Source organism: Colius striatus, chromosome 16 (assembly GCF_028858725.1).
Source record: "Colius striatus isolate bColStr4 chromosome 16, bColStr4.1.hap1, whole genome shotgun sequence".
NCBI classification, from domain to species: domain Eukaryota; kingdom Metazoa; phylum Chordata; class Aves; order Coliiformes; family Coliidae; genus Colius; species Colius striatus.
The window spans coordinates 9,174,376-9,201,814 of record NC_084774.1 but is presented as its reverse complement, the minus strand read 5'-3'; the positions used below and the strand labels follow the sequence as shown (position 1 = coordinate 9,201,814).

The following is a 27,439-nucleotide window of genomic DNA, read 5'->3' as shown; positions in this document are numbered from 1 at the left end:
GGCAGCGCCTCGCCGGCCGGGGGGCACCGGGCCCTGCGCGCCCCGCACCGCGGCCCGCCGCCGCCGAGGTAAGCAGCGAGCTGCGGCCCGGGCCCCGCCGCCAACCCCCCACCCCCGGCTCCCGCCGCCGCCGCCGCCGGGGACCCCCCGCGCCCCGCTGCGCTCCGCCCGCCGCCGCGTCGCCATTTTGCCGCTTCGCTCTTCCCCCCCGACCTCCCGGCGGCTCGGCCGGGCCGGGCTCCCCTCTCCGCCGGCCCTTGGCCGGGCCCCGGCCCGCGGGGGTGAGCCCCGGTCGCCGCCCGGGGGATGGGGGCGGCCGGGCCCGGGGAGGCGGCAGGCCGCGAGGCGGCCCGGGGCGCTGACAGGCGGGGACGCGGCCCCCGCTGAGGCCCGGGGAGGTGACAGGCCCGGGGCGGCCCTGCCCGCGGCGCGACGGGCCGGTGGGCGCCGGGCTGACAGCGAGCTGAGGGGACAGGGGCAGGGGCACGGCACGGCCGGGAGCTGACAGCAAGGCCAGGCAGGGCGCAGGTCCCATATGCGCTGGGCACGGGGATGCCCAGGACAGGGGGACGCCCTGATCGCCACCTCGGCACGGCCACGGCTGGGGGGCTCTGTGTGTGTGCGTGTGTGTGCGCCCTTATCCCCCTTTGCTTTTGTGCCCGGGGAGATTCTGGCACTAACGTGCTTCGGACAGAAACTTTACACCATCCAGCGGCCTCACACCGCCGGCCCGGCCCTGCCCTCCCCTCCGCCGGAGCCTTGCTGGGACAGCCCGGGCTTCCCTGGACATGGGCGATGGTGAGGGGCTGCACCATGTGCCTCCGGAGCCACCCACTCGCCCTCCGTTACCCAGAGAGGTGGGAGCTCAAGGGGCTTCACCCACCATGTGGTTCCCTCTTGAGAAACCTCCAGCAAAGGGCAATTCCATCTTTATCCTGGGGAAGTTTCTCCCAGCACGTGGCTGTGGCTCCAGTTGAAGTTCATGGGAGGCAGCACAGCTTCTCCAGCCACGGCAGAGCCATCGGTGCCCTTTGGCATCCATCTCCCACCTTGGCCTGGCCACGTCCTGCCCAGCACGCTGCTGGTGCCAGGGCTCCAGGGGCAGGGACGGGCACCTCACCAGCCTCTTTTGGTGTTACCTACATCTGGAGCTGTGGTAAATCATTGATGATAAGCAGAGCTCATGGGTGGTTGGGCTGGTCGGCTCATGGCACGGTGCATCTGTGGAGTCCCAGGGGGAGACTTTGTGGTGGGGACCCACGGGTGAGCTCACCCCGTGTAGCTGTGAGGACGCTGTGGGTGCTGAGAGAGTCACAGACGTCCCTGGCTGCACACGTGCTCCCACAGACCCAATCCAAAGTCATGGATGGGCGTCTCCAAGTGGAGTGATCTTGTTCTGGTTTGTGCCCAGTGCCAGGGCTGTGCCCAGCAGCTCCTCAGGAGGGGTCGGTCAGGAAGGGAAGGAGCCTGCTGTGGCTGCCAGTGGCTGTGACATTGCCACCCCTTGTCAAGCCCACGTGTGACTCGGGAGCGGTGCCTTTGGCATGGGGGGGATTCCCAGGCTTCATCCCCACAGCCACAGGTTTCCTCCTCACCTCCACTCCCAGCAGCCCTGGCTCAGCCTCTGCTCATCCCACAGTGGCTCCTGTGTTGACATGGGCCACTTGGCAAAAGCTGCCACAGACTTGTCAAAACCATAACTCAAAGCTGAGCCGGAGGCTTCATTGGCAAAGCCACTGTGGCCTTCCCACCCCATCCTCACCCTGCTCACGGCGAGGACCTGCTGCTGGCCTTGCTTGCAAAAGGGTTTTCACCAAGACCTTAAGAGAAGCATGGAAGGGTGTGGGGCTGTTGCCCAGTGTCAGCATGTGTTAGGCAAAAAAATGAGCGTGAGGTTTGGACATTTCAAGAAGAAATGTTAATACAATGGGGCAGTTTCTGGTCTCTGGCTCCAGGGCGATTCCTGGGGGTCCCTGGGGTTGTGGTGGTGACCAGGCAGAGGGGTTTGGCTCTTGGTAAGGGCTTTATGGGAATTCAAAGAAGTATTTGGTGTGGAAAAAAAAAAAGATGTTAAACCTCCTAAGCTCCTCAGGATCCATTTGAAGGGACAGATGTGTTAAGGGAGATGGGGAGCATTGGTGAGTGGGGCTGAAGGCAGGAGTGGCTTTGGAAGGGGTGCTCAGCAGCAGCCCCAGCTCCAGCCCTGCGTTGAGCAAGCAGGAGGTGGGCAACTGACTGTTGACGAGGGCTGCCCTGTGCATTGCCCTTCACAAGTCACCCTCGAGCTGTCCAGCAAGGCCAACAAGGAGGTTTGGTGGTCCATCACCCCCTGGGATGTGTGCCCAGCCCACGGGGCAAAGCCGTGGCACAGATGGGGTTCAGCACTAGCCCAGGTTGGATGAAGGCATCAGCTGCGTGGGGTTCCACTTGGTTTTCACCCCGTTGTGAAGTGCAGAGATGTGTCATCTGCAGCTTTCAGTTCACTGGTCTTTCATGAGTCTCTTTTTGTTTCGAGCACCTTGACAGGATTGCTCGGAGGGACAGAAGTGCCAAGAGGCAGTGCAGGAGGGAAGGGGACCAGTGTGTTTGTCCCCAAAGCACTGGGGACAGCAGCAGTGCCCACCAGGGCAGAGTGGAGCTGGGATTTTGGAAGGGGCTGCAGGGACCTCTCTGCCTGCTCCAGCGCCAAGCTGTCCCTGGGAAGGGGCTGCTGGCAGTCAGGCTGTGCCTCCTACCCAAGTCTCCCACCAGAAGAGCCTGAATTAGCTGATTAAATGTTCAGCACCAAGCACCAGAGAACCTGTGGCCAAAGCTGGAACTTCTCACTTGGTCTGATTAACCTTTTTGTCTTCAAACAACCACATCCATGTCACCAGCCAGACACGTGCTGGGAGCTTTTGCCAGGTCCTCTCGGAGCATCAGGACTGGATGTGACACACGGTGCCTATTCCCACGTGGAAAGTCCCCAGGGACACCTCAGCAAGGACCTTCGTGTCCCCTGTGTTGATGGTGTGGCCGGTGATGTGGGCACGTGGGAGATGCTGCCATGGTTTGTGCCATCCCTCTGGGCACGAGGACAGGCAGGATGAGTCTGGATGCTCAGGGCATCAGCTCTGTTGAGTTAAACGATGCTGAGCGTGGTCTCGTGGGAGGGACTGGGGGTGACACCTCGAGTCTGTGCTTTAAAACAACAGTGTGTGGGTGAGGAGTGGAGCAGAGGTGGTGAAGCCGTTGGTTGGCACTTCCCTGAGCATCAACATCGTGTCTTGACCAAGATCTGGAGGCTGTGGTGCTCTGGGGAACCACCTCCCAGGGCAGGCTTGGGGGACTGCTTTCCCCCAGGGCCACAGTGACACCTCCTGACACAGCATTAGTCCTCAGGTGTGTCTTTGCTCATGCTGCTGCGAGGGGAGGAAGGGGCTTGAAACCAAGCAGGGGCAGAGCCAGCCATGCCACGGGCTTCACCCTCCAAAGCAGAGGGGTGTCCTGCTGCTGCCAGGAGTGAGCCTGGGCCACCCGTGATAACTCCTGATGTTCATTATTTATGGAGAAGCCAAATTGAATTATTAATAGGGAAAATTCAGATACCATTAACAACTCTCAGTTTATAACAGTTTCCCATTAATAAGGAAAATTGGATATTTATCACTACATCTGCTCATTAAACTCCCTCTTTCATTTCCCCCCCTTTCCTTTTGGTGCCTTTCAATGAAAGCAGCGAAACAAACGCAGGGGAAACGCCGTTTATTCGCCACTTCCCTGGGCAAAGTCAGCCCATCGTTTCTAATCAAGGCTGTGTGTGGAGGGCAGAGCAGCCTGGAGTGAAAGCAGCTTCTCAGCCATGGCCGTGCCGTTGCTCCGCTGCAGCACAACCGCTCCGCAGCGCGGCTCCTTTCTGCTCCTCGCTGGGAACCTATAAGCTGGGTGCTGGTTCTGCCCTCTGCCCCCCTCCCCAGCAGCTCTCTTTGCTTCCAGCATGTGTTGCTCCCACCTCCCAGGAGTGAATTTGAACGCCTCCCCTGCTTCTTTCAGAGATGGCGGATTCCTGTACCTGCAAAGGTGGAAGGAAAACTGCAGGCTCCAACAAACCTGCTGCCAGCAAAGACGGCAGGACGGAGACGAGGATAAACCCGCCGGTGGAGCTGCCCAAGCTCGGTAAGGAACTGGGCTTTTCTTTCCACAGAGGTGGATGGGGCAGAGGGGACAAGCCTGGTGGCAGGGATTTGGGGGCAGCTGCCAAAATGAGATGGGGGTGGGTACACCAGGTCTCAGCGTGCCTCTGCTCCTCGCTTTTACCCACCTGCAGGGGCTGTGCTGGGCCAAAACTCCTGAAGCTGCAGAGAGCCTGGAAGGGGAGGGGAGGGCTGGAGGCAGCCTCTCCCTTTCAAGAGGCGTGTGCCTGGCTTAACGAGATGGGTGTCTGGCTGCCTATTTATCCTGTTGGTAGCTAAGTGTTACATCAAAGGCTGGAAAGGCTTAAATGAGTTCAGACCGTCTGCTGTCTCCTGTGTCGTGGCCCCAGGCACAGGCCTGTGAGCGTATGAGCCCCGAGGGACCCGCTTGCTAAGGGCTGTCACTCTGATGGATGGCTCATTTCTCTATCCAGGAATCTCCAGGCCCAAGGAGATGGATTTGGTTTTTTCCCTCCTGTCTGCTCACACTGGGCAGATTCCATCTTTCTGCCTTTAACTTGATAACAGCAGCTCTGGACCCTGAGAGGGGCCTGGACTCCAGGCGAGGGTCAGACCCCAGAGATGCACCTCACACCAGGCACCCATAATCAGTGGCCTTGTGAAGAAACTGTGTGCCCTAAATGTTTCCCAAATGCTGCTCTTCTCTTGACGAGCTTGAGGCTGTAATTGCTAAGTGAGCTAAGGACAGTGAGCTCCAACTGTCCACAGGATGAACATACCGGCGTTCAGGAAAGGATTTTTCTCTGTGATGCATAAGAGAGATGATCCCCTCATAAGAAACGTGTTTCAGTCCCCATATCCTTCTCAAAATCAGGGAGTTTGCTGCTGTTGTGAGCCAGGGTGTCTGGTCTAGGGCTTGGTAGTTGCAAGCCTTGGATTTGGCATGCCCCATCATGTGACACTGGAGGTTCCCCAGTCTCACCTGGTTGACTGAACTGGACACCTTTCTGCCTTGTTGGCATTCAGCTCATGCTCAGGATGCCACAAGAGTCTGCTCTGAGCACACACAGAGTCATGACCCCTTACAAAAGTGTCCCCATGGACACCAACCTGAGTCCCCTAAACACTACCTTGCCCTGTCCTCACCCCCCAGCCATCCCCATCTTTACTGCTGCATCCCCTTTGGCCAGTGTCCTCCTGCTCAGCCACACCAGCCATGCAACAGGGCTGGGGGACTTTTTGTGCTGGCCCAGGGCCCAGCATGCTGGCCTAGGCACAGATTTCTTTTGCTAAGTGATGTAGCTATTGAATGAATTCATCCAACCCAAGATAAAAGATAGTTTTCCAAAGTAAGTCCCAGCTGTGCTGAAATCACGCTGTGTAAAGGAAAGGAGAAGGGTTGGCAGTGCACCAGGAGAAGCAGCCAGCTCCCATGCAGGTGTCTGCAGGTGAAGGGGCTGTGCACTGCCTGCTTTCCAAAAGGGAATCCCCATCCTTGTCAGGGCAGGGACATGGCAGCTCAGAGCTGAGGGAGCTGGCTGGGCAGCAGGAGCCTGGGGCTGGGCAGCAGGGTGACTGTGCACTGCGTCTGTTTGCAGGAAATGCAACCACTGACAAAGCAGAAGGCAGGAAGAAAGGACGACCCAAGGCTGAGAACCAGGCACTGAAAGATATCCCTGTAAGACCCCACATGCTCTGCTCCCTGATGTACTCACTTCCTCACTCCCTCTGACTTGCCTTCCACATCTTGCTGCACCACGTGCTCCCGCCAGCCCCACTCCGGGGTTAAACCTGCCTTCCTGCTGCTCTGATCTTCAGAGCAACCTTGGCTTGAGCTTGGCAAGATCTTGACCCCTCAGTCCCCTCTGTGCAGGCATCCAGCATCCTCCCAAACACCAGTTAGGGAAGAGTACTCCCCTCCAGCCTCCTGTTCCAGGGGCCGTGCCCAGAGGAGCTGGATCCGTTCACCGCCGTGTCAGGTTTGGCTCGTGGTCTGGCTACACCGGCACAGGGGTGATTTATTCCCCACAGAGTTGTGCAGTTTAATTCCCACACAGTAGCACAGACAACACACAGAGCAGTGTGTCACCAGAGCATGGGCATGGGGTGATTTACTGACTAGATGAAATGTGGGGTGATTAAATCACCCGGCGACTTCTGGCCTGATTTATTGCCCAGCCTGGCCTGGAGCGTGCCTGTGCTCTGGGAGGCACAGCAAGGTAAATTCTCAGGAGGAATCATTAGCCTGTAGAGCCTGCAACATCTGTCCCAGCACCTCTTGCTGGAGGGAGCACTGAAACACAGCCCTGGGGTTCCACTTTGTGTGGTGGGAGGGGATGGACAGTAATGAGAGAGAGTCCCATTTGTGCCTCTGGATGCACCCAGCCACGTGATGCTCTTTGCTCAGCAATGTCTGTTGTCTCTCCCATTCCCAGCTCCCCCTGATGAACCAGTGGAAGGACGAATTCAAAGCCCACTCCAGGGTGAAATGTCCCAATTCAGGCTGCTGGCTGGAGTTCCCCAGCATTTATGGCTTGAAGTACCACTATCAGCGCTGCCAAGGGGTAAGGACAACAGAAGGCTATCTGTCCATCTGAGCAGCCAGCTCTTAGGTTGCCATTTACAGGGTAAAGCCCGTCTCAGGCCTGAAACCCCAGGAGATTAAACTGGGGAGGGCACATCTGGGCCAGGAGCAGTTTGTGAGACATGTACAAGAGGGACTGAGATCCCTTCAGCTCAGTGTCAGGTCTGGTCTGGAGGGATTATGGACCATTGGTAACTCTTTGGAAAGGCAGTAGGGTGTTACACATGGGTTTTGTTCTTGCCTGTGTCAGAAAAAGCCCATCCCTTTCATGGCTTGACATCTGTGCTCACCCATCTCTCCCTGCTCTTCATAGGGTGCTATCTCCGAGAGGCTGACGTATTCATGCTCATACTGCGAAGCTGCCTTCACCTCCAAAACCCAGCTGGAAAAGCATCGGCTCTGGAATCACTTGGACAGGCCAGTGCCAACCAGCAAAGCAGAAAACAAAGTGACAAAGGCCATTGGGAAGAGCAGTGGCAAGAAAAGGTACCAGGCTGTGGCTGGGCTGCGTGGCAGGGGCAGGGGGATGGCTGGGAGCAGGGGAACACGCCCGCCTCCATTCCCATCATCTGGGCTGGTGAAGGGGGGAAGAGGTGTCAGGACATTTGTCTAACAACCCCTCTTTAAACAAGCCCTCTGTGCTTTGCCCTAGAGCTGCTGAGAGTTCAGCTTGCCCCACCATCCATCCCAAACAGGCAAAGACGGAAAAAGCCGTGGGCCAGGAGCACACTGAGAACGGCGAGTGCCCGGCGGAGAGCCGGGAGAGCAAAGAGTTCCAGATCGCTGCAGCCGAGGCTGTGGCAGCTGCCACCCCCACGGCCAAGTCCTCGAGTGGCAAAGATGTCTCCCAGCAGGGGGGCAGCCAGGCCTCACTGCAGGAGGAAGACCCCGAGAGGATGAAGCACAGTAAGATTAGAGCCTGGGGCTGTGGAGAGGGGTGTCCTGTGGGAAGGGGCTCTACTGTAGCTAATGCTGATGCAGGGGGTCTCTCTGACCCTGGTCATTTGCACACACCACCCCCTCCCCCAGTTCCCCCGGTTTCTTGCAGCAGTGAGTTCCACTGGGAGGTAAAACCCAGCTGCAGCTGGGGTAGATGGATTTCTGTAGGACTGGATTGTGTTCCCTGCAGCGTGGCAGGCTGCTCTGTCAGCCCTTCTGGCCTCACTGTGGCAGTTTAAAGCAGGGAGGTTGTGGCAAACCCATGTTACTGAAATCTGAGGCAGGATAAGGAGGCTCACTCTGTCCACTGGCACTGCAGGGCTGCCAGGCATGTGGCTGGCCCCATCGTGGCATGGGGTCACACTTTGTAGCACCAAAGTGGTCCACCAGCAGCAGCTCAGGTGCTGAGGCTGTGGAAGCCACGTGACTTTGGGCACTAGGCAGACACATCACTTCCACTCCTTGAATTAGCTCTGGATACTCTTATTTCTCCTGGGTGTGTGGGGTGGGAAGCAGTGTCCTGTCACTGGTTGGTTGGTGGGTGCTTCATTTGACAGCCCCTGTGTTTCTCAGTGGTAAAGGCCTCCTCAAGGTGGAATGTGTGCCCACCCCATGCCCTGAAACTGCTGCAGCTTCCCCTGGCAGTACAGTTATTTGACCAAATCTTTCTCTCTGTTTCTCTCTTTTGAGTCAGGAAGGAAACAGAAAACTCCTAAGAAGTTTACGGGGGAGCAGCCATCCATCTCGGGAACGTTTGGACTGAAAGGTAACGGGGGCACTCTGGTCAGCTGGGGGGTTGCAGCATCTCCTTGGGCCGTTTCAGGGAAACCCCTTCCCCAGGAGCCCTCTCTGTGGTAGAGATACACAACAGCCACCCAGAGCCTGGGAATATCATGCTGGAGGAGGTGCTGGTGCCTTTGGCCATAAGAGTGTTGTAAAGGGAATCAAAGACAGCAGCAGAGCTGGCACTTGATACCAACCACATCTGCTCTGCTCAGGAGCCTGTCACTGGGAAATGAGGGAAGAGAGGGAATGATCTGGGTATATCCAGCTGGAACATGAGTAACAAGCTGCTGACACAATTGAGACATGAGATACGTCATCTCATCGTCTCCCACTGTCCTGGGATGCCATGGATGTTTCCAGTGGCACCAAGAAGGATTTCTGCTGTGTAGAAGAGGCAGGTGATGCATCCAGCCCTCAGACATTGGCTCAAGTTCTGGTTGCCCATATTGCAGTAAATGAATTCAAGGGGAAAGATTCATGTTACTGGGATGTTTTCTGAGAGGAGGCTCAGAAGTTGGTTCCTTCAGCCTGACAAAGCAGGAGTGAGTGGGACTGTGGTCGTGCTCCATAAATACACCTGGCTGAGCTGGGAAGGAGGAAGGAAGCCTGGAGCCTCACTGGCACAAAGGCAGCTGGATTCAGGCTGGCTGTGAGCTTCATTCAACCAGGGAAATAAAGAGCAGATTTCCAGGCACTTCCCAGGCAGATTTTTTTACCTGCTAAATGTGAGTTGGTGTGAGGGTTGTAAAGCCAGCACTGGCTAAATATCCTCTCTCTCTACAGGACTCGTTAAAGCAGAGGACAAGGCAAAGGCCCATCGAGCCAAGAAGTTGGAGGGGAACACTAACACAGAGGAGCTGAAAAAGAAACCTCCAGGAGCTGGTGTGAAGAAGGAAACGGCTGTGCATGTACCAGCAGGTGAGGCTGGGGTAGGCAAGGCACAGGCAGCACTGCTGGGTGCCAGGGCTGTGCTCTGCTCCAAGCCTGCTCTGTCCCCACCTTCCCCTGCAGCTCTCTCAGTGCTCAGACCCTCCTGGCCCACTGGGCTGTGAGTTTTCTGTGAGGTTTGTGAGCAGAAGCAGCACATCAGGAGTGTGCAGATCCTGCCCTGTTTTGGTGTAGTAGTGCTGATGTGGCCACAGCTGACATCCCCAGAGGAGTCCCTTACCTTCACTGCACTGCCAGGACACACTGCTTGCAAGTGTTGGGAGCTCAAAGCCAAATTCTGCTTCCACCTGGCTTCACTGAGACCATAGTTTGGGTCAGCATTTGGGCTGGTGCCATTTACCTAACCTCACCTCCAGGAATGACACCAGTGCATAGCTCTGGGCATGGTTATGTCTTCCCCAAGCCTCCACAGCACAACCTACGCCCTAGTGCAGGTTGCTGCCTTTCCCTGGGAGCTCTGACAGCAGGAGGAGAGCAGGATGTGCCAGATAAACACAGCTGCAGTGCCTTGCACTGCTCTCAAACTCAAATAAACCACTCTCTGATCTCCCAGCCGTGCAAAAGCATCCAAATAAACAGACCTGGCGGATTTCAGTCAGATCAGTTTCCCTTGCTGGAAGCCCAGCACTGTTCTGCTGAGAACACCACAGGAACCCTGGACCTGGGGCAGGTTTTGGCCCCATATATCTCTTATTTTAGGTGGGTTTTAAGCTGATCCCAGACATTCAATAAACAGATGGCTGGCAGTCAGCAGTCTCCTGCTGGCTGTGTGTCTGCTGGGAAGAGGATTGCCAGGGAGGCTTCCCAGGCACGCATCCGGATGGAGCTGAGATGCTCACCTTTGTTTCACTCCCACCAATTGTTTTGTTTGGCAAAGGGGTGTCATTCCAACACAAGGCAAGATGAGGTGACCAAGGGCCTCGTCATGTTTGAACTCCCAGCGTGCAGGATACCAGCAGGGTTAGAAAGGTGAACGTCCTTTTCCCCATGAAGTGCTGGCAGGTCAGGTAACGCCATGCAAAGTGACCCAGTTTACTCAGGCAGCTGCAGGAGCTGCAGAGCTCCAGCTGACTCTGTGGTTTGTGCCTGGGGGAGCATTTCATGTCTTTCAACATCAGGACTTTTTCCCAGTTTGGTGGTTTTCCAAGCAAAGCTTACAGCAGGGCTGTCCCCTCCCCAGCAGCCCAGGCAGGTCTCTATGGTTTAGTCTAACACCTCTCTCCTCCCCTTTCCCTCAGCAGCAAACCCTGAGGATCAGTGGCAGCGGGAGATCAGTGAGAAGGGGGAAGTTTCCTGTCCAACCTGCAGTGTTATAACCAGGAAAACTATTGTGGGGCTCAAAAAGCACATGGATGTCTGCCAGAAGGTAAGGAGTTGCTTTACCCAGTCACACACGTATGGGTTTTGGAGGGGAATGGATGTGTACGTGTGCCACTCACAAATCTGTGTTGCTGATCCTAAAACCAGCTCTGGGCTGTGTTGGAGAGAGCATGTGCTCATCATCTTCAGAGAGCTGCCTCAAATCAGCTCAGAGAGATCTGGGTTCTCATTGATTGCAAAGCCCTTTGTGGTCTGGGTGCCCCAGTGCCTCCAGCAGAGTTGAGTGTTTCTAGTAGCTAAACAAACAGTTTTCAGGCTGGAGAGGTTGTTGGGGTTGTCTCTAGTCTGGCCTCTGGAGTGCTGGCTGTGGGATTTCACTGTGTGCCATGCTTTGCATCAGGCCAGATAAATTGTGGTTGAATGAGAGCACGTCTCAGGGAGACTCCAGGCTTGCATGTGCTCAGGCAGCCTGTCAAGACACAGGAGTTCAGTAATGGTACAGTGAAACATTGCCTCTGTGGCACACCAGCATCCATCAGAGCACGGGGTTACGTCTTCATCCGTCACCTGGCGCGGTGCAGGGCCGTGGCCACAGGAAGCCAACATGGGATGGATGTCTCCTGCTGCTGAAATATGTGGCTCAGCCTTGATTCCACATTCATTTTCTGTCAATGCCTCCCCAGCCTGTGCCTTGATCTTTATACAGCAGTGGGAGGCTGCTGGCCCTTTCAGACCCAGTGTGCATCGAGGCCAGGCAGAATCCTGTCTCTTCTGACATCCTTCTGGCTTCAGTGGTGTGAGGAATCTGGCCATCTCTGCTGATGGCTCCTGTGCTCTGGAGGATGTCCCAGGCACAGCCAGCTGGCCTGCTGAGCATGGCTCTGCCAGGGCCTTAGGCCTGTCTTCCCCACTGTGAGCAGGCCAGTGGGTGTTCAGCCGAGGAATTGGGGCTCCAGCCCAAGGAGCTGGTGTTCTGTCCCCCTTCCCCAGGAGGCACAGTCCTTGCCAGGGCTGGCTGTCACACTCCAGGAGCTGGGCTGCTTTGCAGCGTGCCTGCAGCCTGTGTCTCAGCGAGGACAGTCCCCAGGCTCTGTGTGTGTGACCAGCCTCTCAGCTTTCCATCTCTGAGACAGACCTCTGACACATCGTTAGCAAGGCCCCACTGCTACAAGCACAAGATATCCCCATCAGAAGAGACTCTGGAGTTCAGACACCCTCTCAGAGTGCTCTCTGCTTTTATGACTGAAGTATTTTTTAGCTGGACAATGGGGAAAGGATGTGCAGGCTCCCAAAACTTCTATAAACCAAGAGAAACTGGTTTCTCCAATCCTTGGTTGTCACTAAGCAGTCTGCCCCATTTCCTTTGGTTTTGGAAAGAAAATAAGGGATGGGGATGGTTGCAATATGCTTGGGCCCAAAGGAGATGAGGCCAGGTATATCCTCCTAACATCCCAGGTGAGAGGGCTCATGAGGATATGGACATGGTATGTTCTTCAGTGTTGACCAGAGGAGTGATCCCCAAATTTGCTGGCATTGGCATCTGATGAGGCAAGGAGCTTTTAGCATCCACCTTGTTAGGATCAAGCACTTGGGACTGGAACAAGATGAGGTGATGGAAGCACAGGTACAAGTCAGTCATTCCCAGTGAGTTTATTCTTCATTTCTCCAGAGTTTCAGGGTGAGGAGGAATTTGCAGCTCCATCTTCATTCTCTCTCCAGCTTCTAGTCCAGGCTTGACTGAGGGGGAAATGGTGAGGGCTCCATCAGGCACCCAGAAAGAGAATCATACACCAGTGTCTGCTGTAGTTAATGGGGCTGCAGAGCACAGGCCTCAAGCATGTTGGTAGATCAAAGCTGCTTCTCTTCCCTAACCCCTTAACAAGGAAAGACTAAGACATCAGGTCCAGATGTTTCCAGCCAGTGAGGCTTTAAATCTATCCAGAATGGAATGTTGTCCAACAAGTGGGTTTGATAACAGTATGCAGCACAGCAGAGAGAAAGCTCTGAGCTGCAGGCTGGGATTGGGATGGGGAGAGGGATGTTGTGTTACCTACTGGGTCCCACTGCTGGGCACTGCTGCAGCAACAGCCCACAGGGCTCACTGGCAAACAGCAGCAGCCCTTGGGAAATGAACCATGGCCTCCACAGTGACTCTCCTTTAACTCCTTCAGCTGCAGGATGCCTTGAAGTGTCAGCACTGCAAAAAGCAGTTCAAGTCCAAAGCTGGGCTGAATTACCACACCATGGCTGAGCACGTCAGCAAGGTAAGGGAGCTGGCTTTGCTGCCATCCCATGCTGCAGATGCTGAAGATGAGCCCTTGGCAGGCAGCTTCCCTCTTCCCTCTGCTCTCTAAAGGAGGGATTCACCTCCTCACAGCATTTCACACGCTGCCCAGCCCACACTTCCCCTTTCCCTGCCCACCTAAGCCATTCCTCCCAGGCACAGGAGCTCGTAGCTGGGCTCAGGAGCAGCCTGGGGAGCAGAGACAGAGCAAGGTTTGTATTTTCCTCCAGTGAATGTGGTGAGGTGGGCTTGGGGTGGCAAAGCTCTGCTTCCAGAACTGCCCACAAACCCAGGACTGATGGCTTCTGTGTTGCCTGAGTCTCCAGATCCAGTCTCTAGCTCTCTGCCATGCCTGTGAGCAGTAGCCCCATTTTTTTTCATGAATAAAACCTGTCAAGCACCAGTTGAGATGCTCTTCCTCAAATTCTGGTCGTGTTCATCTCTGAGATACCAGACCAGGGCAGAACCACATTTATGCATGTCCCCAGCTTACCAGTTGTGGTTTGTCTTTTCACCTGTGCGTTGATCTCCTGCTGTTCAGTCTGGCTGGTGCTTCCTTCTTGCAGGAACTGCTCCTGGGTTTCTCAGCTGGCCCTTGGGGTACAAACACAGGAAAGGTGTGAGCAGGTCTGGTGCCTCATGATGAAGGTGTTGGTGTGCAGTAAAGCAGTGGGAGATGCAGCTCCTCTCACAAGAGGATCCCCCCCAGCTGAGGGCAGCTCCTGCCAGGCAGAGATTTACCACCCAGTCCTGGCACAGAGGACATGGATAAATGGTTGACTCTGTTGCTTCTCTCCTTATTTGCAGCCTGTTCCTGTGGAAACTGCTGGGCTTGGTGAACAGGAAGAGAGGGAAAGGCTGAGGAAAGTGCTAAAGCAGATGGGAAAACTGAAATGTCCCAATGAGGTATGAGAATGACTCCTGTTTCTCATTATGTGAAGGTGCAAGGAGTGAGTCCCAGTGCAGAGGAGATTTGTGCTCTCCAGGCATCCCCTGGCACATGCTGGGTTTCTCGGCCTCAGCTCAGCCACCCCAGTGCCCATTCAGCTGGCTCTACACACTCCATCCTGGCAGGAGGGTGGGTGTGGGGCAGTCTGAGGAAGGCTGAAGGGCAGTTTCTGCCTCCTGAGCTGTGGAAGGGGCACAGCATCAAAGTAAACCAGACCACCAGTGGCAGACAAGTTACGAAGAGGTAATGGGGGCGTGTGGCAGAGGTTTGTCCCCATGAGTGCTTTGCCCTCTGCTCAGGCAGTGCCTTTCCCTCCCCCTGCCCACTGGGCATCTGGCTGGGAAGGTCTGTCCACGTGTGGGGCAGGTAGTGCTGGGGATGGGGGCTGTTTCCCCTGTCTCCCTGGTACTGTCATGCCTGTGCATGGCTCTTTGGGGGAGAGGGGCCAGCTGGATTGGCAGAGCTGCTCTGTGGAGGGAACTCCCTGGAGCAAGGACACCCTGACCATGAAACCCCAGCTTGCCTTAACCATCCCCTCCTCCTCATCTCTTTAGGGCTGCATGGCCAACTTCTCCAGCCTGATGGGCTACCAGTACCACCAGAAGCGGTGTGGGAAGCAGCTGGCTGAGGCCGACAAGCCCACCTTCAGCTGCCCACACTGCGGCAAGAAGTACAAGTCCAAGGCCGGCCACGACTACCACGTGCGCTCAGAGCACGCGGCCTCAGTGAGCCCCCCGGACACCTCCACAGCCCGAGGAGAGGGGCCAGACCCCCCTGGGGGTGACTGCAGAGCTGCAGAGCCTGTGGGCAGGACAGAGCCGGGCAGGGCCGGGCCAGCCAAGGCAGGTGCAGACGTCTGACCGATGTTTTGTCCCTCGCATCCCTGTGTGTGTTGTACCTGGCGGTGTTGGGGGGAAGGGGTCACAGCCCCCTCTGAGGAAGCAGGATGCTGCTGTACCTGGAGTGGAGCTGTCAGCAGTGTTCCTCTTCCCTCGTGCCTGCAGGGCTGTGCTCCAGTGTTCCCCTTCCCCGTGCTCCAGCCCACCCTGTGTCCATGCTCTGCAAGGAAAAACCCCAGAGCTCAGGCCGCTCCCTCAGCAGGAGCAAGCACCAGCTGATTGCCAACGCTGGGGTGGCAGGATCCATCCCTGGGGAACATCCTTTTCTGTTCTGTTGATCCCTCCTGACAGTGCATCTGATGCTAAGAACTCCCTAACTGTCATAAACAGAGATGTGTGTCCACCTGGGAGTGTGACGGGACGCAATCAGTCCAACACGGGGCTGGGGGAGCTAGGGGAGCTTTCCCTGCTGGGCTGCATGAGGTGGATCTGCAAACACAGCCCAGACCCCACCATCCACTTCACCCTTCCTGACTCTCCCTCTGTGTTGCAGCCTGCAGAGGAGCCAGAGGTGAAGCCCGAGCCCAGCCCCGTAGAGGATTTCGAAAGGACCCCAAGCGGCCGCATCCGCCGGACGTCGGCACAAGTCGCCGTCTTCCACCTGCAGGAGATTGCAGAGGATGAGCTCTCCAAGGACTGGACCAAGAGGAGGATGAAGGACGACCTGGTGCCTGAGACCAAGCGGGTGAGCAGCCTTTCTGTCTCTTGTTCTCTGCACTCTGAGGTCCCGGGATGCACACGAGGCCCCGGCTGGCTGAAGGGCTCACGTGGCTCATTTGCTGTGCCTTAAATCAATTAGCTGTGGTGGCAAATCTATTGCTAAAGAGCTCACCCAGCACCGGCTGAGCCACAGTGCTCTGGAGGCTGGGTACAAGCCTGGAAGCTTTCCACTGCCAGGACCCAAATGGAAATGCAGCAAAAGGTGGGATGTGGTGGGCAGTGAGAGATCAGAGTCCAGCCCAGAGCGGGGTGTTGGAGGGAGGTTGGTTCTGGTCTGGGCTCAGTGGTGAAGCAGGGGCTGGCAGGCAAGAGGAGTGTGTGGAGAGAGCAGAGGTTGGATCTGAAGCGACCTCATTTTCACTGTGAGAGAGCAAAGATGCCCCAGGTGGAATTTCACCCCTTCCATGTCATTTCTTTCATTTCTGGGAGATGCTTCCCTAGAGGTAAAGGGCCTGGAGCATGAGCAGAGGAAGGCTGAGCCCTGCAGCCTCCTGCAGCCACACAGACCCCAGGGCTGTGGATCTGTGAGGCAAAAGTCAGTGTCCTGGCAGCCTTGAGCTTCGTGGAGCCATCAACATGTCAAATCCAACGTTCAAAGCTCAGATTCTCTCCAGGAAAGCTCCTTCTGGACCACAGCAGGAACGAGGTGGCAGCAAATCATAAACCTTCTCAATGTAAAAGGGAAAACAAGAGACAGAGTTGGAGGGTCTTAGCCCTGTGGTCCACCAGGAGTTCTGGCCAGTGCCAGGACTCGACACAGAGCCATGCCACAAACCTCTGCACAAGCTGCAGCCTGTTTCCTGAGCAAGCAGCTCTGCAGTTGGGTGCCAGGGCTTGTCCTTGCTCTGAGCAGTTGAGTATCTCTTGTCCAGCGCTCTGTAATTCACTCTGGGCAGGATGTTGGACAGATTGCAGGGAAGGCTGTTGCAGTTGAGGATACAGGCATGGCACTGCCACTTGCCATGGAGCAGAGATGGGGGTTTTAGGGCCAGAACTGGTTGCACATAGTTTATTTGCCCAGTGCTTGGTGATGTCGGTGGTGGTTTCCAGATGACTTCAGCTGCACTGTGCTTGTAATGTAAAGGAAGCCCAGAGTAGCTGTTTCATTTCAAATACTGTGGGAGGAGAGGTGTGGTGTTTTCTTCTCCCCCTTCCTGCCTCAGCACTTAATTCTTTCCTCCTTGAACTGCTCCCTTCACTCTTGGCTTTAGGTATTTGCTGTTTGAATTGAGAGAGCAGCCAGGAGTCCCAGACCTGGATATGAGGCCCATGTGTAAGCTGACACACAAAGGCACCATCAGAGTCTCAGCTGCTGGCATAGCTACTCCATGAAATGCTGTTTTTGGTGGTAGTTGTTCTTCTGAGCTATTTCTTGTGTTCAGAGCCTCATTGTTTAAGTTTAATCGAGCCCCATCTCAGCACTAAACCAAAGGGAGTTACTGAGGTTGGTGGAAGCAGATTTGCACTGGAGATGGGCAAGGGGGGAGTTGAACCAGCTCCCCAGATGGGAAAGGGCTCTGAGGCTGGAGGCTGAGGCCCTCAGACTCTGCCTGGACTGCTGTCCCTGGCTGTGCTGCCCCTGTGTGACCCAGGTGGGTTCCAGGGGGGTCAGTGTGGTGGGCCAGCAGGCGTGGAGCCGTGTGTGGCTGCAGGTGCCTCCTGCAGGGACTGGCACATTCCCTTGACAACACTCTAAAACATCATCTCCTCAGGCTGTGACATGGTTTTTTTTCCTCATGAGCAGTGCTGGAAGGAGGTGGGAGGCAGGTTCTGCCCTAGGAGGCTGCTGACTTCAGCACGCTTTGTGCTGCTCTGCTGAGCAGCATCTTGCATGGCTCAGGGCTGCTCTACCTTTACATGATGCTTCAGTTCACTGGAGCCACCTGAGTGGCAAAAAGACAAACTCTAGTTGCCATGACCAGGGTATCAGGGCTGCTGGTTCCCAGAAGAGCTGCCACCCCACCTCCTCTTCTTCCTACAGGCCATATTCATGGTCCCACAGACCCCTCATCTGGCTTGGGCCTGGGGAGAGGTGGGGTGTCAGGGATTGCTGACACATTTCAGCTGCCCCTGCACCATCTCAACAAGAGCTGGGGATCTCCAGGGTCCAGGTAGGACAGATGCTACCCAGCTCTGGTCTGTAACCAGTGATGGCTGGATGCAGCAATGCAGGACCAGCTCCATTCCTGAGCTCTGCACTTACCCACCACAGTCCCAGCAGCCAACATGGATTTTGAGGCAGCTGATGAAGTCACCTCACCTCTCCATCCCTTTGCCAGGCAGCAAAGCTTTTCCCCAGGGGAAGGAAGGCAAGCAGCTCCTCAGGAGCATTCAGGGCTTCACAGCCTCCTGGCAGGCACAGCCCTACTGCAGCCCCTGCACCGTGGCCTGTCCGTGTGGCCACGCGGGTCCCAGGCAGGGAGAGCGCCGCCCTGCTTTGGATGCCGTTGGTGGCCTGTGCTGGGCTGTGTTTGCCTTGCCCCAGGAGGGTGGATTCCTTCTCACCAAAGCAATGGCATCAGAATAAACGATTGCTGCTCCATCCCAGGCCCTGTGCTGCCTCCATTCTCCACTAACCAGATCCAGCATTTCTAAATATACACTGGAGCCTGATTTTCTCGCTCCGATCTTTATTTGCCTCTGGATAAGCTGAAACAGATGGGGTGTTTCACAACAGCCGCTCACTGGGGATGGCAGATGGGGAAGGGCACACCCCTGATGCTTTTCTGGGAAAAAAATCCCCTCTCCAGAACCTCCATGAAGATGCTGCTCATCTTCCAACCCTCCTCTGGCCTTGACTGGGGCCATCGCTGCCCGGGGCCGCTCTCGGGGCTGCCACGGGAGGAGTGAGAGTCAGTGGTGGGGTTTGGGATCCAGCAGGGGATGTTTTGGAGACTGGGCTGAGAGGATTGGCCTCCTCAAGCAGAGGGAAGAGGTATTTGAGAGGCAAAAGGAGAGGAAACACTGTGAACATCCCACATTGCATGGTGTGATGCTTTGCCTGCAGAGCCTGAGGTGGGGATGCTTGTTTCAAGGCACCACGAGCTTTGTGCCAGAGGTGGTGGTGGGCTCCTGCAGCCCAGGCAGCCACCATGCCACCCCAGGAGGGCTGCAGGGCTTCTCTGGGGGGTACAAGGGCACCCCATTCACCTCCCCACAGCTCAGGCTCTGGGTGTTGCTGCAGGGCTGGGGCCAGCCACAGAGGCTGCACATCCCCACGGTGATGAGGATGCAGAGTGAAGGGCCAACCATAGAGCTAAAGGGGAAAAAGTCATCTCCAGGCTTGAGAAAAACCCATTCTGGAGCCAGGCTGAATTGAGAGCAGAGGAACCTGGCTCAGGTTTGTCCCCCAGAACAATGGCCCTGCCATCCAGGCAAGAGTCCTGCAGACTCACATCACCCAGCTCCAGCTGCAGCCCCAGCAGCTCAGTGAGGCCACTCCATCCTCCTTCCCTGGGCTCAACAGTGCTGCTGTGCCTTGGCCCCATCTCCCAGAGCCACAGCTGGGACCCCTGCTCAGCACCCTGGGTGAGTTTTAGCTTCCCCTCCTGGGTAGCTCCATGGTGTCGGCGGGGTGATGGCAGAGCTGTGCCTCGGTGAGGCAGCCCAGGGAGCTTGTTGGCTGGGGCCTGAGGCAGCCTGCATGGTTCTCATTTACTGCCAGATATTTTGGGGAAGGGGAGAGCTGTGTAGGGAGCAGAGAGCACTGAAATATGAAAGCTTAATGAAATAAAACTGTCAATCAAAGGAAACAAGCCTTCCCAGCCCAGCATCCTTCGACTGCTCTGAAGAGATGGGCTGCAGCCAAAAGCAGTTGTAGTTGTTTAATGATTTGGCCATGGAGATTTTCACTTACAGGCTGTTTGAGGAAAATAAATGGAAGAGAAAAGAAAAGAAAAGATTCCATGCCTGGGGCTCCCTCTTAATAGAGACATAAAGATGACTTTGACATTCCCAGAACCGCAGCGCCCCGGGAAGACGTGGGATGTGCATGTTATTGTGCAGGGCTCTTGGAAGGAGAGCAGGGAGGGATTTTTCTCAGGAGTGGGAAGCTGGAGCAGCAGAGTCCAGGTCTCTGAACATCCCCCCTCGTCTCCTCCCCGGGGACAGGCAGGGGGAGAGGCTGTTGCTGGGGCCGTGTGTGGTTCCTGCTGGTCATTAAGGAGGCTGTTTGGCGTCTTGGCTCTCGCTATCAATGACAGAAAAGGGACTTCTATGTTCTCCCCCGGAGGTGACATCGCCTTCCCCAGCCTGGGGACCAGGCAGTTGGTGGATGCACCATCCCAGAGCTTCAAAGAGCTCTGCTGGCATCTCCCCCAGCCACAGAGCACCACAGAATAGCAGCAGGCTGGGGCTCTGGGGATGTTTCCACATCCGTCCTCACCAGCGTGGTTTCATAAGGCTCCTGCCCCTACCCGTGCTCCTGCCCCTTCCCCTTTGCCCTTTGCCCCTGCTCCTGTCCCTTCCCCCTGCCCCTCACGGGTCGGGCTGGGGGCTGCAGGGGCTGGTGCATCATTTAAATCTGAGTGGAACTGAGCAGTTGGTGTCTGAGCCTTCCACATCCCCAGCCCTCACTGGCAGCTTCCCTTTGCAGGAGGTTTGGGGGCAGCTTCCCTTTGCAGGGAGCTTTGGGGGCAGCTTCCCTTTGCAAGGAGGTTTGGGGACAGCTTCCCTTTGCAGGGAGATTGGGGAGCTGCCTGTTTTGGGGGAGCTGGACAAAGGCAGTTGGAAGAGAACTGCAGCCAGCTGCCTCCCACCATGTGGGAACCCTGAGCTCCAGGTCCTGGGGGGCAGTTTTCAGAAAGAGCCTGGGGCTGCAGCTCCCTGTGAGGGTTTGTGTGTGCATCCTGCCAGGCTGGTGTGGGTGCAGTGATGCCACCATGCCCTGCACTCAGAGGTGCCCACAGAGAGCAGCACACGCTCCAGTGCCTGTGCCTGCTCCCACTCAGGGCACAGCTGGGGCTCAGGAGCTGAGCCACATCCCTCAGGCCTAGCAGAGCTCACTGGCTTGTGCTGGGTTGTGCTGGGGTGGTGTTGCAGAGCAGCCCCATGGACCTCCCTGCAGGGGCAGGTGGGCACAGAGATGCCACAGCCACGTTGGCTTGTGCTGAACACGCAGAAGTGGAGCTGGGGAGGCTGTCCTGCTATGCTAAACCTCCAAGCTGCTCATGAAGCTGTAATGAAAAGCACTTGGTCAGAGCAGCCCTGCCAGAGGAGCGACAGGGACACGAGAAGCCTTTCATTGTTTAACGGTTGTGCCCGTCCATGGGTGGAAAGCAGCCACGGAGGCTCTTGGCATCCCTCCCCTCTGCCCAGCGTGCAGGGTTGTTTATTCCCCTGGTTATGAAACGAGGCAGAAGGGTTGTGCCAACACAATGCACCCAAGCACCAGGCCTGGACTGCAACAGGACACAAAGCAAGAGCTTCTCTTTGCCAGAGTGCCATGGAGTGGAGCAGGAGCCTCTCCTCTCCCCTTTGCCAGCGTGGCATGGAGGTGACCACAGCACCAGGGCCTCCAGCCCTGCTCCTCACCCCCAGCCACCCCCAGCCCCACTGCTGCAGTGCCCAGGGCTGAGATGACATCTCTGGAAGAAGCCTCCCAAGTAGTTTTCAGCCCTAATTCACTTCTGGGAGGGGGAGAAAGACCCCTGTGAAGAGCAAAGACTCCACCAAGGTCTGGGCTGGTGTGTGCTGCTCTGCTAATTGTCTCCTATTGTTTGCAGCTCAACTACACCCGACCAGGGCTTCCAAAGCTCAGTCCCAGGCTGCTGGAAAACTGGAAGAATGAGGTGAAGGAGAAGGGTCGCATCAACTGTCCCAACAACGTAAGGACTCGCCCTGTTCCTCTCCAGGCCTGCTGCTTCTCGGGCTGCACAAGGAAGGGAGCAGTTTTGTGGGCAGGAACCCACCAAAACCAGCTTCTTGTTGGGCCCCAGACAAAGCAGAGACCCTGGTTTCAGCCCCTGGTTTACTCCCTCTCCCTGGGGTTGGTGCAGTGCCCAGCTGAAGCATGTCCCACCTTTGAGACCCTCCTGGTGCTCTCGACCTCCCCCTCCCCACGTGCCTTTGGGCTGATGGTTCAGTATTGCTCTGTTCAGCCTCTGGAGCTGGCTTGTGGAAGCTCCCAAGATCCAGCCAGGAGGAAAGCTGCCCTTTTATGCAGAGAACCTGCATTTCCCAGAGTAAAGCCAGGGCTGGATCCAAGCCCTTCTCTTTAAAGCCCTGTGGCAGGCAAAGACCTTGGGGACGTGGTGCGTGTGCTCACTGTTAAACAGCCTTGGCCTGAGCTGGTGGGGAAGTGACCTCCACCCTGATGCTGGGGCCTTGATTTATCATCTGAAACAAAGCCTTGCTAATGGGAGTTGTGAAGGAGGCTGTTAGCACGAGGCCAGGGTGGCTAATGGATGGCATACCAGGGCACTTTGAGAAGCCGTTGCTCAGAGACTGGTCACGCTGCCGCCCGGCTGATTTCCCCTCTCCCTGTGAACATCTGCCGTGGCTCCAGGAGCTCCTGACTGCTCAAAAACGGGCTGACACGTTGAGGGGAGACATTTTTCAGCCCGGTTGCAGAGGCTGTGTGGCCACATGACTCCCATTAAGCACTAATAGGAAACGTGTGACCAGAGCCCTGGGCGGCTGGCGCAGCATTAACCTCACGCTGCTGGGCCTGGCCCTGTGGCCTTGCTGCCACAGCAGGCTCCTGGCCCTGGCACAGGGAGGCAAAGGGGCATCGTGGCAAACTGCTTTGTTTCTTCCTGCAGTGCTGTGATGCCATTTACTCCAGTGTCTCAGGGCTGAAAGCTCACCTGGCCAACTGCAACAAGGTAGGTGCCTCGTTTTCCAGTCTCTGCTCAGAGGTGGGGTTGGGGTTTGGGTTTTCTCTCCCCAAAAAAAGGCTGAGGGATGAGGGTAGAGGTGAAAGGATGGTGGCTGCACTGAGGGCTCACTTCTGAGCAACACCACTGTGTGTTGCATTGTTACCCCTCAGCCTGCTGCCACACATCCTTGTCCCTCCACTCACCCTCGGCGCCGTCCTCCTGGGCAGGATCGAACCCACAGCCACAGGCAGAGAGGTGGGCATCAGGAGCCTGTCTCCTTGGATTTGGGCAGCCCTGCAGCCCTTCTGGGAGCCCAGCAGTGGGGAGAGGCTGCTACAGTGTCTCCTGGGGCTGGAAGGTGCTGAGACCTCCGTCCTCAAAGCTGCAGCGAGTGCTGGTGGCCAGGGGAGGAAGGATCAGGAGCTCAGTGTGGGTCCTAAAAACTCGATCTGAGTGAGAGCTGTTAAAACTTTATACCCTGAAATGTTTCCAGCTGCAGCTTCCATTGAATGGAGCTTCCAGGAGGCAGCTCCCATACATAGCCCATGGTGATTAAAACCACAAACTGCCTGGCTGGAACAGCAGCCCCTTGTGAGATCAGTGAGCAAACAGGCTGCAGGGACCCAACAGGAGCAGCTGCACTGCTGCAGGATAGAAGTGCAAACACAGGAGCCTGGGGCAGCTCCTTTGCTGGCCTGCAGCAGCAGGCAGCCCACCAGCAAATGGGCTGGTTCTGTGCCCAGGGTGCAGTCAGGCATCTGCACCAGCCTTGTCTTGGAGCCCTGGGTTCAGAAGGGTGTTGGGGGTCAGTGCTGGAGGGAGTTTGCAGCTCCACATCCCCCTCATGCAGCTGCCAGCGGGGCCTGTGCCCACACAGAGGGTTTAGTTTGGCACTGGACACACACCCCACCAAGTCTGGCCTAAATCACAGCCCCTCCAGAGCTGGCCTGTGATTTCTGCTGTAAAGTCCTGCAGAATTGGTTGAAATCCATCAAGCCCTACCGAGAGGGGACTGTGGCAGGGCTGTTTCTGTAGCCTGCCCACAGCAAAGCTGGGCCTGTCCCCAGCCTGCCTGGCCCCAGAATGAAAGCCCCATCAATCTCCAGATTTCCAGCAGGGAGCCAGCAATGGAGAGATTCCCAGGGAGTGAGTGTGAGGCCTGGAGGGGCCCATCCATAAACCCCTCATCAGTCGAGAGCACGCGACCTCCCCTGTGCCCTGAACTGCAGCGGGGCCTGGACATCAGCCATCAGTCACCAGTCATCCCCACCAGGGCTCCAGGGACACAGATCCAGCTGCTGCTGCATCCTTTGACAGTGTCAGAGGAGAATTAGGTGATTCCATTGGACATCAATCAGATGGTGGTTCAGTCCCAGGACAGATGGAGTCTGCTGAGAGTGGGGCAATCATAGAGACACAGAATCATTTGGGTTAGAAAAGCCCTTGAAGCTCCTGGAGTGCACCCCCTGCCCTCACCCTGCCCAGCCCAGCACTGACCCACAGCCCTCAGCACCTCAGCTCCACAGCTTTGGGATCCCTCCAGGGCTGGGCACTCCCCCAGCTCCCTGGGCAGCCTGGCACAGGGGCTGACACCCCTCCCTGTGCCCTGTGAGCCCCTCACACGCCCCAGGACACAGGTGAGCGTGGTGGTAAGGCAACACTGAGGATGCCCAGGCAGCAGAACCCACCTTCACTGCCCACAGAGCTCCAAGGACCTGGCACTTGGACACTTGGCCTCAGGGCCACGACAACCAAAGCTACCAACGCTGCTGTGGCACCACCAGCCTGGCATACATCTGGGGCAGATGTGGCTGTGAGCTCCTGGCCTGGAGCCACAGGCTGGCAGGGATCTGGTGGTTTAGAAATGAGTGTTTTGTGTTGCTTGGAGGTCTGAGCATCAGCCTCCCTCTGAGGGGGAGTGGGGAGAGGGCAGCCCCTGCCCCAGGGCGCTGTGGCTCTGCTGGGGGCTGCAGCAGGATGCTCTGTCTTGCAGGGGGAACACTCAGTGGGCAAGTACCGCTGCCTGCTGTGCCAGAAGGAGTTCAGCTCTGAGAGCGGGGTCAAATACCACATCATCAAGGCTCACTCAGAGGTAAGGAAGGGGCTGGGCCCTGCTCCAACACACCCATCCTCAGGCTGCCCCACTCCCACCCACCCATCCCTGTGTGCCAGGAGCAGAGCTCAGCAGCTCCCAGCAGCATCAGCAGTGCTGGGGCAGCCTGAGGGGCAACCTCCCTGTCACTCTTTGGGTCCCAAACACCCCTCCCAGGGCTGGTTGTGGCTGCTGGGGGAGGAGATGCCTGCTGGGCAGCCAGGTGTGGGTGCTGTGTGCCCCAGGACAGCCACTAACCCCCGTGTCACCCCACGGGCACAGAACTGGTTCCAAACCTCCGCAGAGGCCAACCGGAGAAAGAAAAGCAGGGAACAGCTCTGTTCCAGCAAAGAGGACAACAAGAAAAGCACAAACGGCAAGAAAAGGGGGAGAAAACCCAAGGAGAGGCCTCCAGAAACCTCCCCGAAGGGCAGAGAGAGTGTGGCAGCAAAGACTAATCACAAGAAAAGCCCGGAGGCCTGGGAAGGCTGCCGGGACAGCCCCGAGGGGGAGGAGCGTGGCCCCAAGCCCCCGAGCCAGCGCAAGGCAGGAGCCAGTAAGATGCCCGAGAAATGAGCAGCTCAGAGACTCGCCTCCGAGGATTTGTTTACAAGCCCAGGGTAACAGGGTGGGGGGGTCTCTCCCAGTTTTGTGTCCCGGCCCAGCTGCCCCCGTCCCCCCCCTCCCCACCCTCCACTCACCCCCTTTTTGCAAAAAAAGAAGAAAAAGAAGGAAAAAAAAGAGACAGAAAACACCAATTAACCACTTTAAACAAGTCATGGACCTCGTTTCACACTGGAAAACAAACAGGATCAAGCAACAGGACCTTCCTCTCCCTGCTGCCCCTGTACATACCCTCCTGCCCGGCAGGACCCCACTGTCTCCCCCTGCCCATGACCCCCCACCCCCTGCACCCAACTGGGGACACTTGAGCGAAAGAAAAGTGCAATAGCCGTGGGATCCCCCTGCTGGGGCCTGTCCCTGGGCTCCATCCTCCTGGGGTGACACTTCCAAAGATGTGAGAGGGGCTGGGGGGCAGCTGGGGGCATCTTCCCCACAGCCTCGGGACAAGTGCTTGGGCAGGGACTGGCTCTGTGGTGTGGGGGCTCTGTGGTTTTGGGGCTCTGATTTTGGGGCTCTGTGGTGTGGGGGCTCTGTGCTGGCTCAGTGCTGGGGTTTGTGTGGTGAGGAAGGAGCTGGGAGGGTGGCGTTGGGCATCGTCCCCAGCAGCGGGGAGGGATGTGTGGGCACTGCAGGCAGCTGAGGGGAGCAGGGGGGTGGTGGAGGATGGGTCAGGTTGGAGGGTCTCACTGAAGGTTGTGGAGGTGAGGCTGCAGGGGATGGGATGGGATGGGATGGGATGGGATGGGATGGGATGGGATGGGATGGGATGGGATGGCTCCAGTTGGCTTTGCAAAGGGAGCTGAAGGTGGGGATGGCAGCACCAGGGTTGGGACAGGAGGAGCTGGTGGAAAGGGCAAGTCAGGGTCCCCATAACACCCTGTCTCAAAGGCACCACTTCCCTGGGGAGGAGGAGGAAGAGAAGGAGGAGGAACAGTGGGGTTTGGGTCTCCCAGCTGTGGCTGCAGGGGGGGTGTGACAGGGACAGCCTCAAGTGACAATCATGGGTCCTGCTTTTGGGCACGTTGCCTTGTTCCCCCAGGCTGGGACCCACTGTGGGGTGAGTCTCATCTCCCCCAGGGTTCATCTGAGCCTCTGCCCACCTTCCCAGGGCTGGGGGGTCCCTGCAGGCACACTGACCCCTGCTTCTTCCCTCTCCCTGGGCTTTTCTTTGTATCTGTACTAACACCATGAGAACAGCTGGCTCCAGCCTGGAGGGACCATCCCTGGAGCAGGATGTGTGCACACAAGGCCCAGGCTACCTCGGCACGTCTCCTCTGGCTGACGGGACACAAAACCTTAACTCAGTGTCCCCCCACGTGGGGGTGGGCAGGTGGCAGCTTTGGCTTTAATCAATCCAAAACCTCAGCCCTCTGGTCCTTCCCCTGCTCCTGGCTGCAGCCTCAGGGTCCTTCCCAGGAGCCTGATCATGAGGGTGGTGTTGGGAGGGGATGGCAGAGTGTGGAGCCAGGGGGGCTCTGTTGGCGTCACCCAGAGTGCCCCTGGCTGTGGGATCTGCCAGAGCTGTGAAGCAATTAGTGAGAAAGCCTAATTAATCAGTCACCATGGTGCTGCCTTTGCTGCTGGGCTCCAGGAGCTGCAGGGTCTGTGCTCTCAGGGTCTCTGTCAGCACAGGGATGGGGGGACACTCCTGAGCCGAGGCCTGGGGCAGCACCCGCTGCAAGGGTGAGGAGGGACCCCAGCTCCCAGGGAAGGGGGGACACAGCAGAGGGGAGTGGGCAGGGCTGGGGACCTGGCACTGGAACCTCTGCAGGGGGAGCCAAAGGATCCCCAGATCACCCCCAGCAAAGCCTCGTGTCCTGGGCTGGGCAGGGAGGAGCTGGGTGGGCCCAGGTCTGGACGTTCACCTCACAGCCCCCAGCGCCGCTCCTCGGGGACAGCACGGGCCTGGCTTCTCATTAACACACCACTAATTGGCTGCTCATTGATTACACAAACAGGGTCCTTGCTGGGGACGAGCCCTGGTGCAGGAGCTCAGCCAGGAGCTGCCGTGGAGTGGGGCAGGAGGGGAGGGGAGCGGCACTGGGGACACACACAGCGGGTGACACTGTCCTGAGGGGACCTGGGGGGTGTGCTGGGGGCAGGGGCTCAGGGCAGTGGAAAGGGGCTGAATGGGGCTTCTTGTGAGCATGTGAAATCTTCAGGGTTGGGGGTTTTCCCCCAGGAGCCATCCCTCGGAGGAACACGCTGTCCCTCCACCACCTGCTCCATCAGCCAGCCCTCACTCTGCTGCCTGCCCAGGGAAAGCCCCAGGAGCACTGGCAGCTGCCCCACGGCTTGGAGCTGGCAGGGACAGGCTGTGGCAGCCTCGGGGGAGCCCCAGGG

General features: G+C 57.2%; 1 protein-coding gene across 4 annotated transcripts; it reads left to right on the top strand.

Moving 5' to 3' along the window:
* Positions 1–25,720, top strand: ZNF512B (zinc finger protein 512B). Of its 4 annotated transcripts, none has more exons than XM_062008925.1 (17): positions 1–68; positions 4,033–4,155; positions 5,732–5,811; positions 6,569–6,697; positions 7,031–7,203; positions 7,370–7,623; positions 8,351–8,422; positions 9,226–9,360; positions 10,632–10,756; positions 12,882–12,974; positions 13,802–13,900; positions 14,498–14,785; positions 15,336–15,527; positions 21,286–21,387; positions 22,324–22,386; positions 24,374–24,472; positions 24,755–25,720. In XM_062008925.1, exons 2-17 carry the CDS (start codon positions 4,035–4,037, stop codon positions 25,046–25,048), a joined length of 2,319 nt encoding a protein of 772 aa, XP_061864909.1. In that variant the 5' UTR covers positions 1–68; positions 4,033–4,034; the 3' UTR covers positions 25,049–25,720. The 4 variants fall into 4 exon arrangements, with proteins under 4 accessions (XP_061864909.1, XP_061864906.1, XP_061864908.1 ...); XM_062008922.1 differs by having other exon boundaries at positions 10,629–10,756; XM_062008924.1 differs by lacking the exon at positions 1–68 and adding an exon at positions 215–281 and having other exon boundaries at positions 10,629–10,756.
* Positions 25,721–27,439: the final 1,719 nt, after the last annotated feature.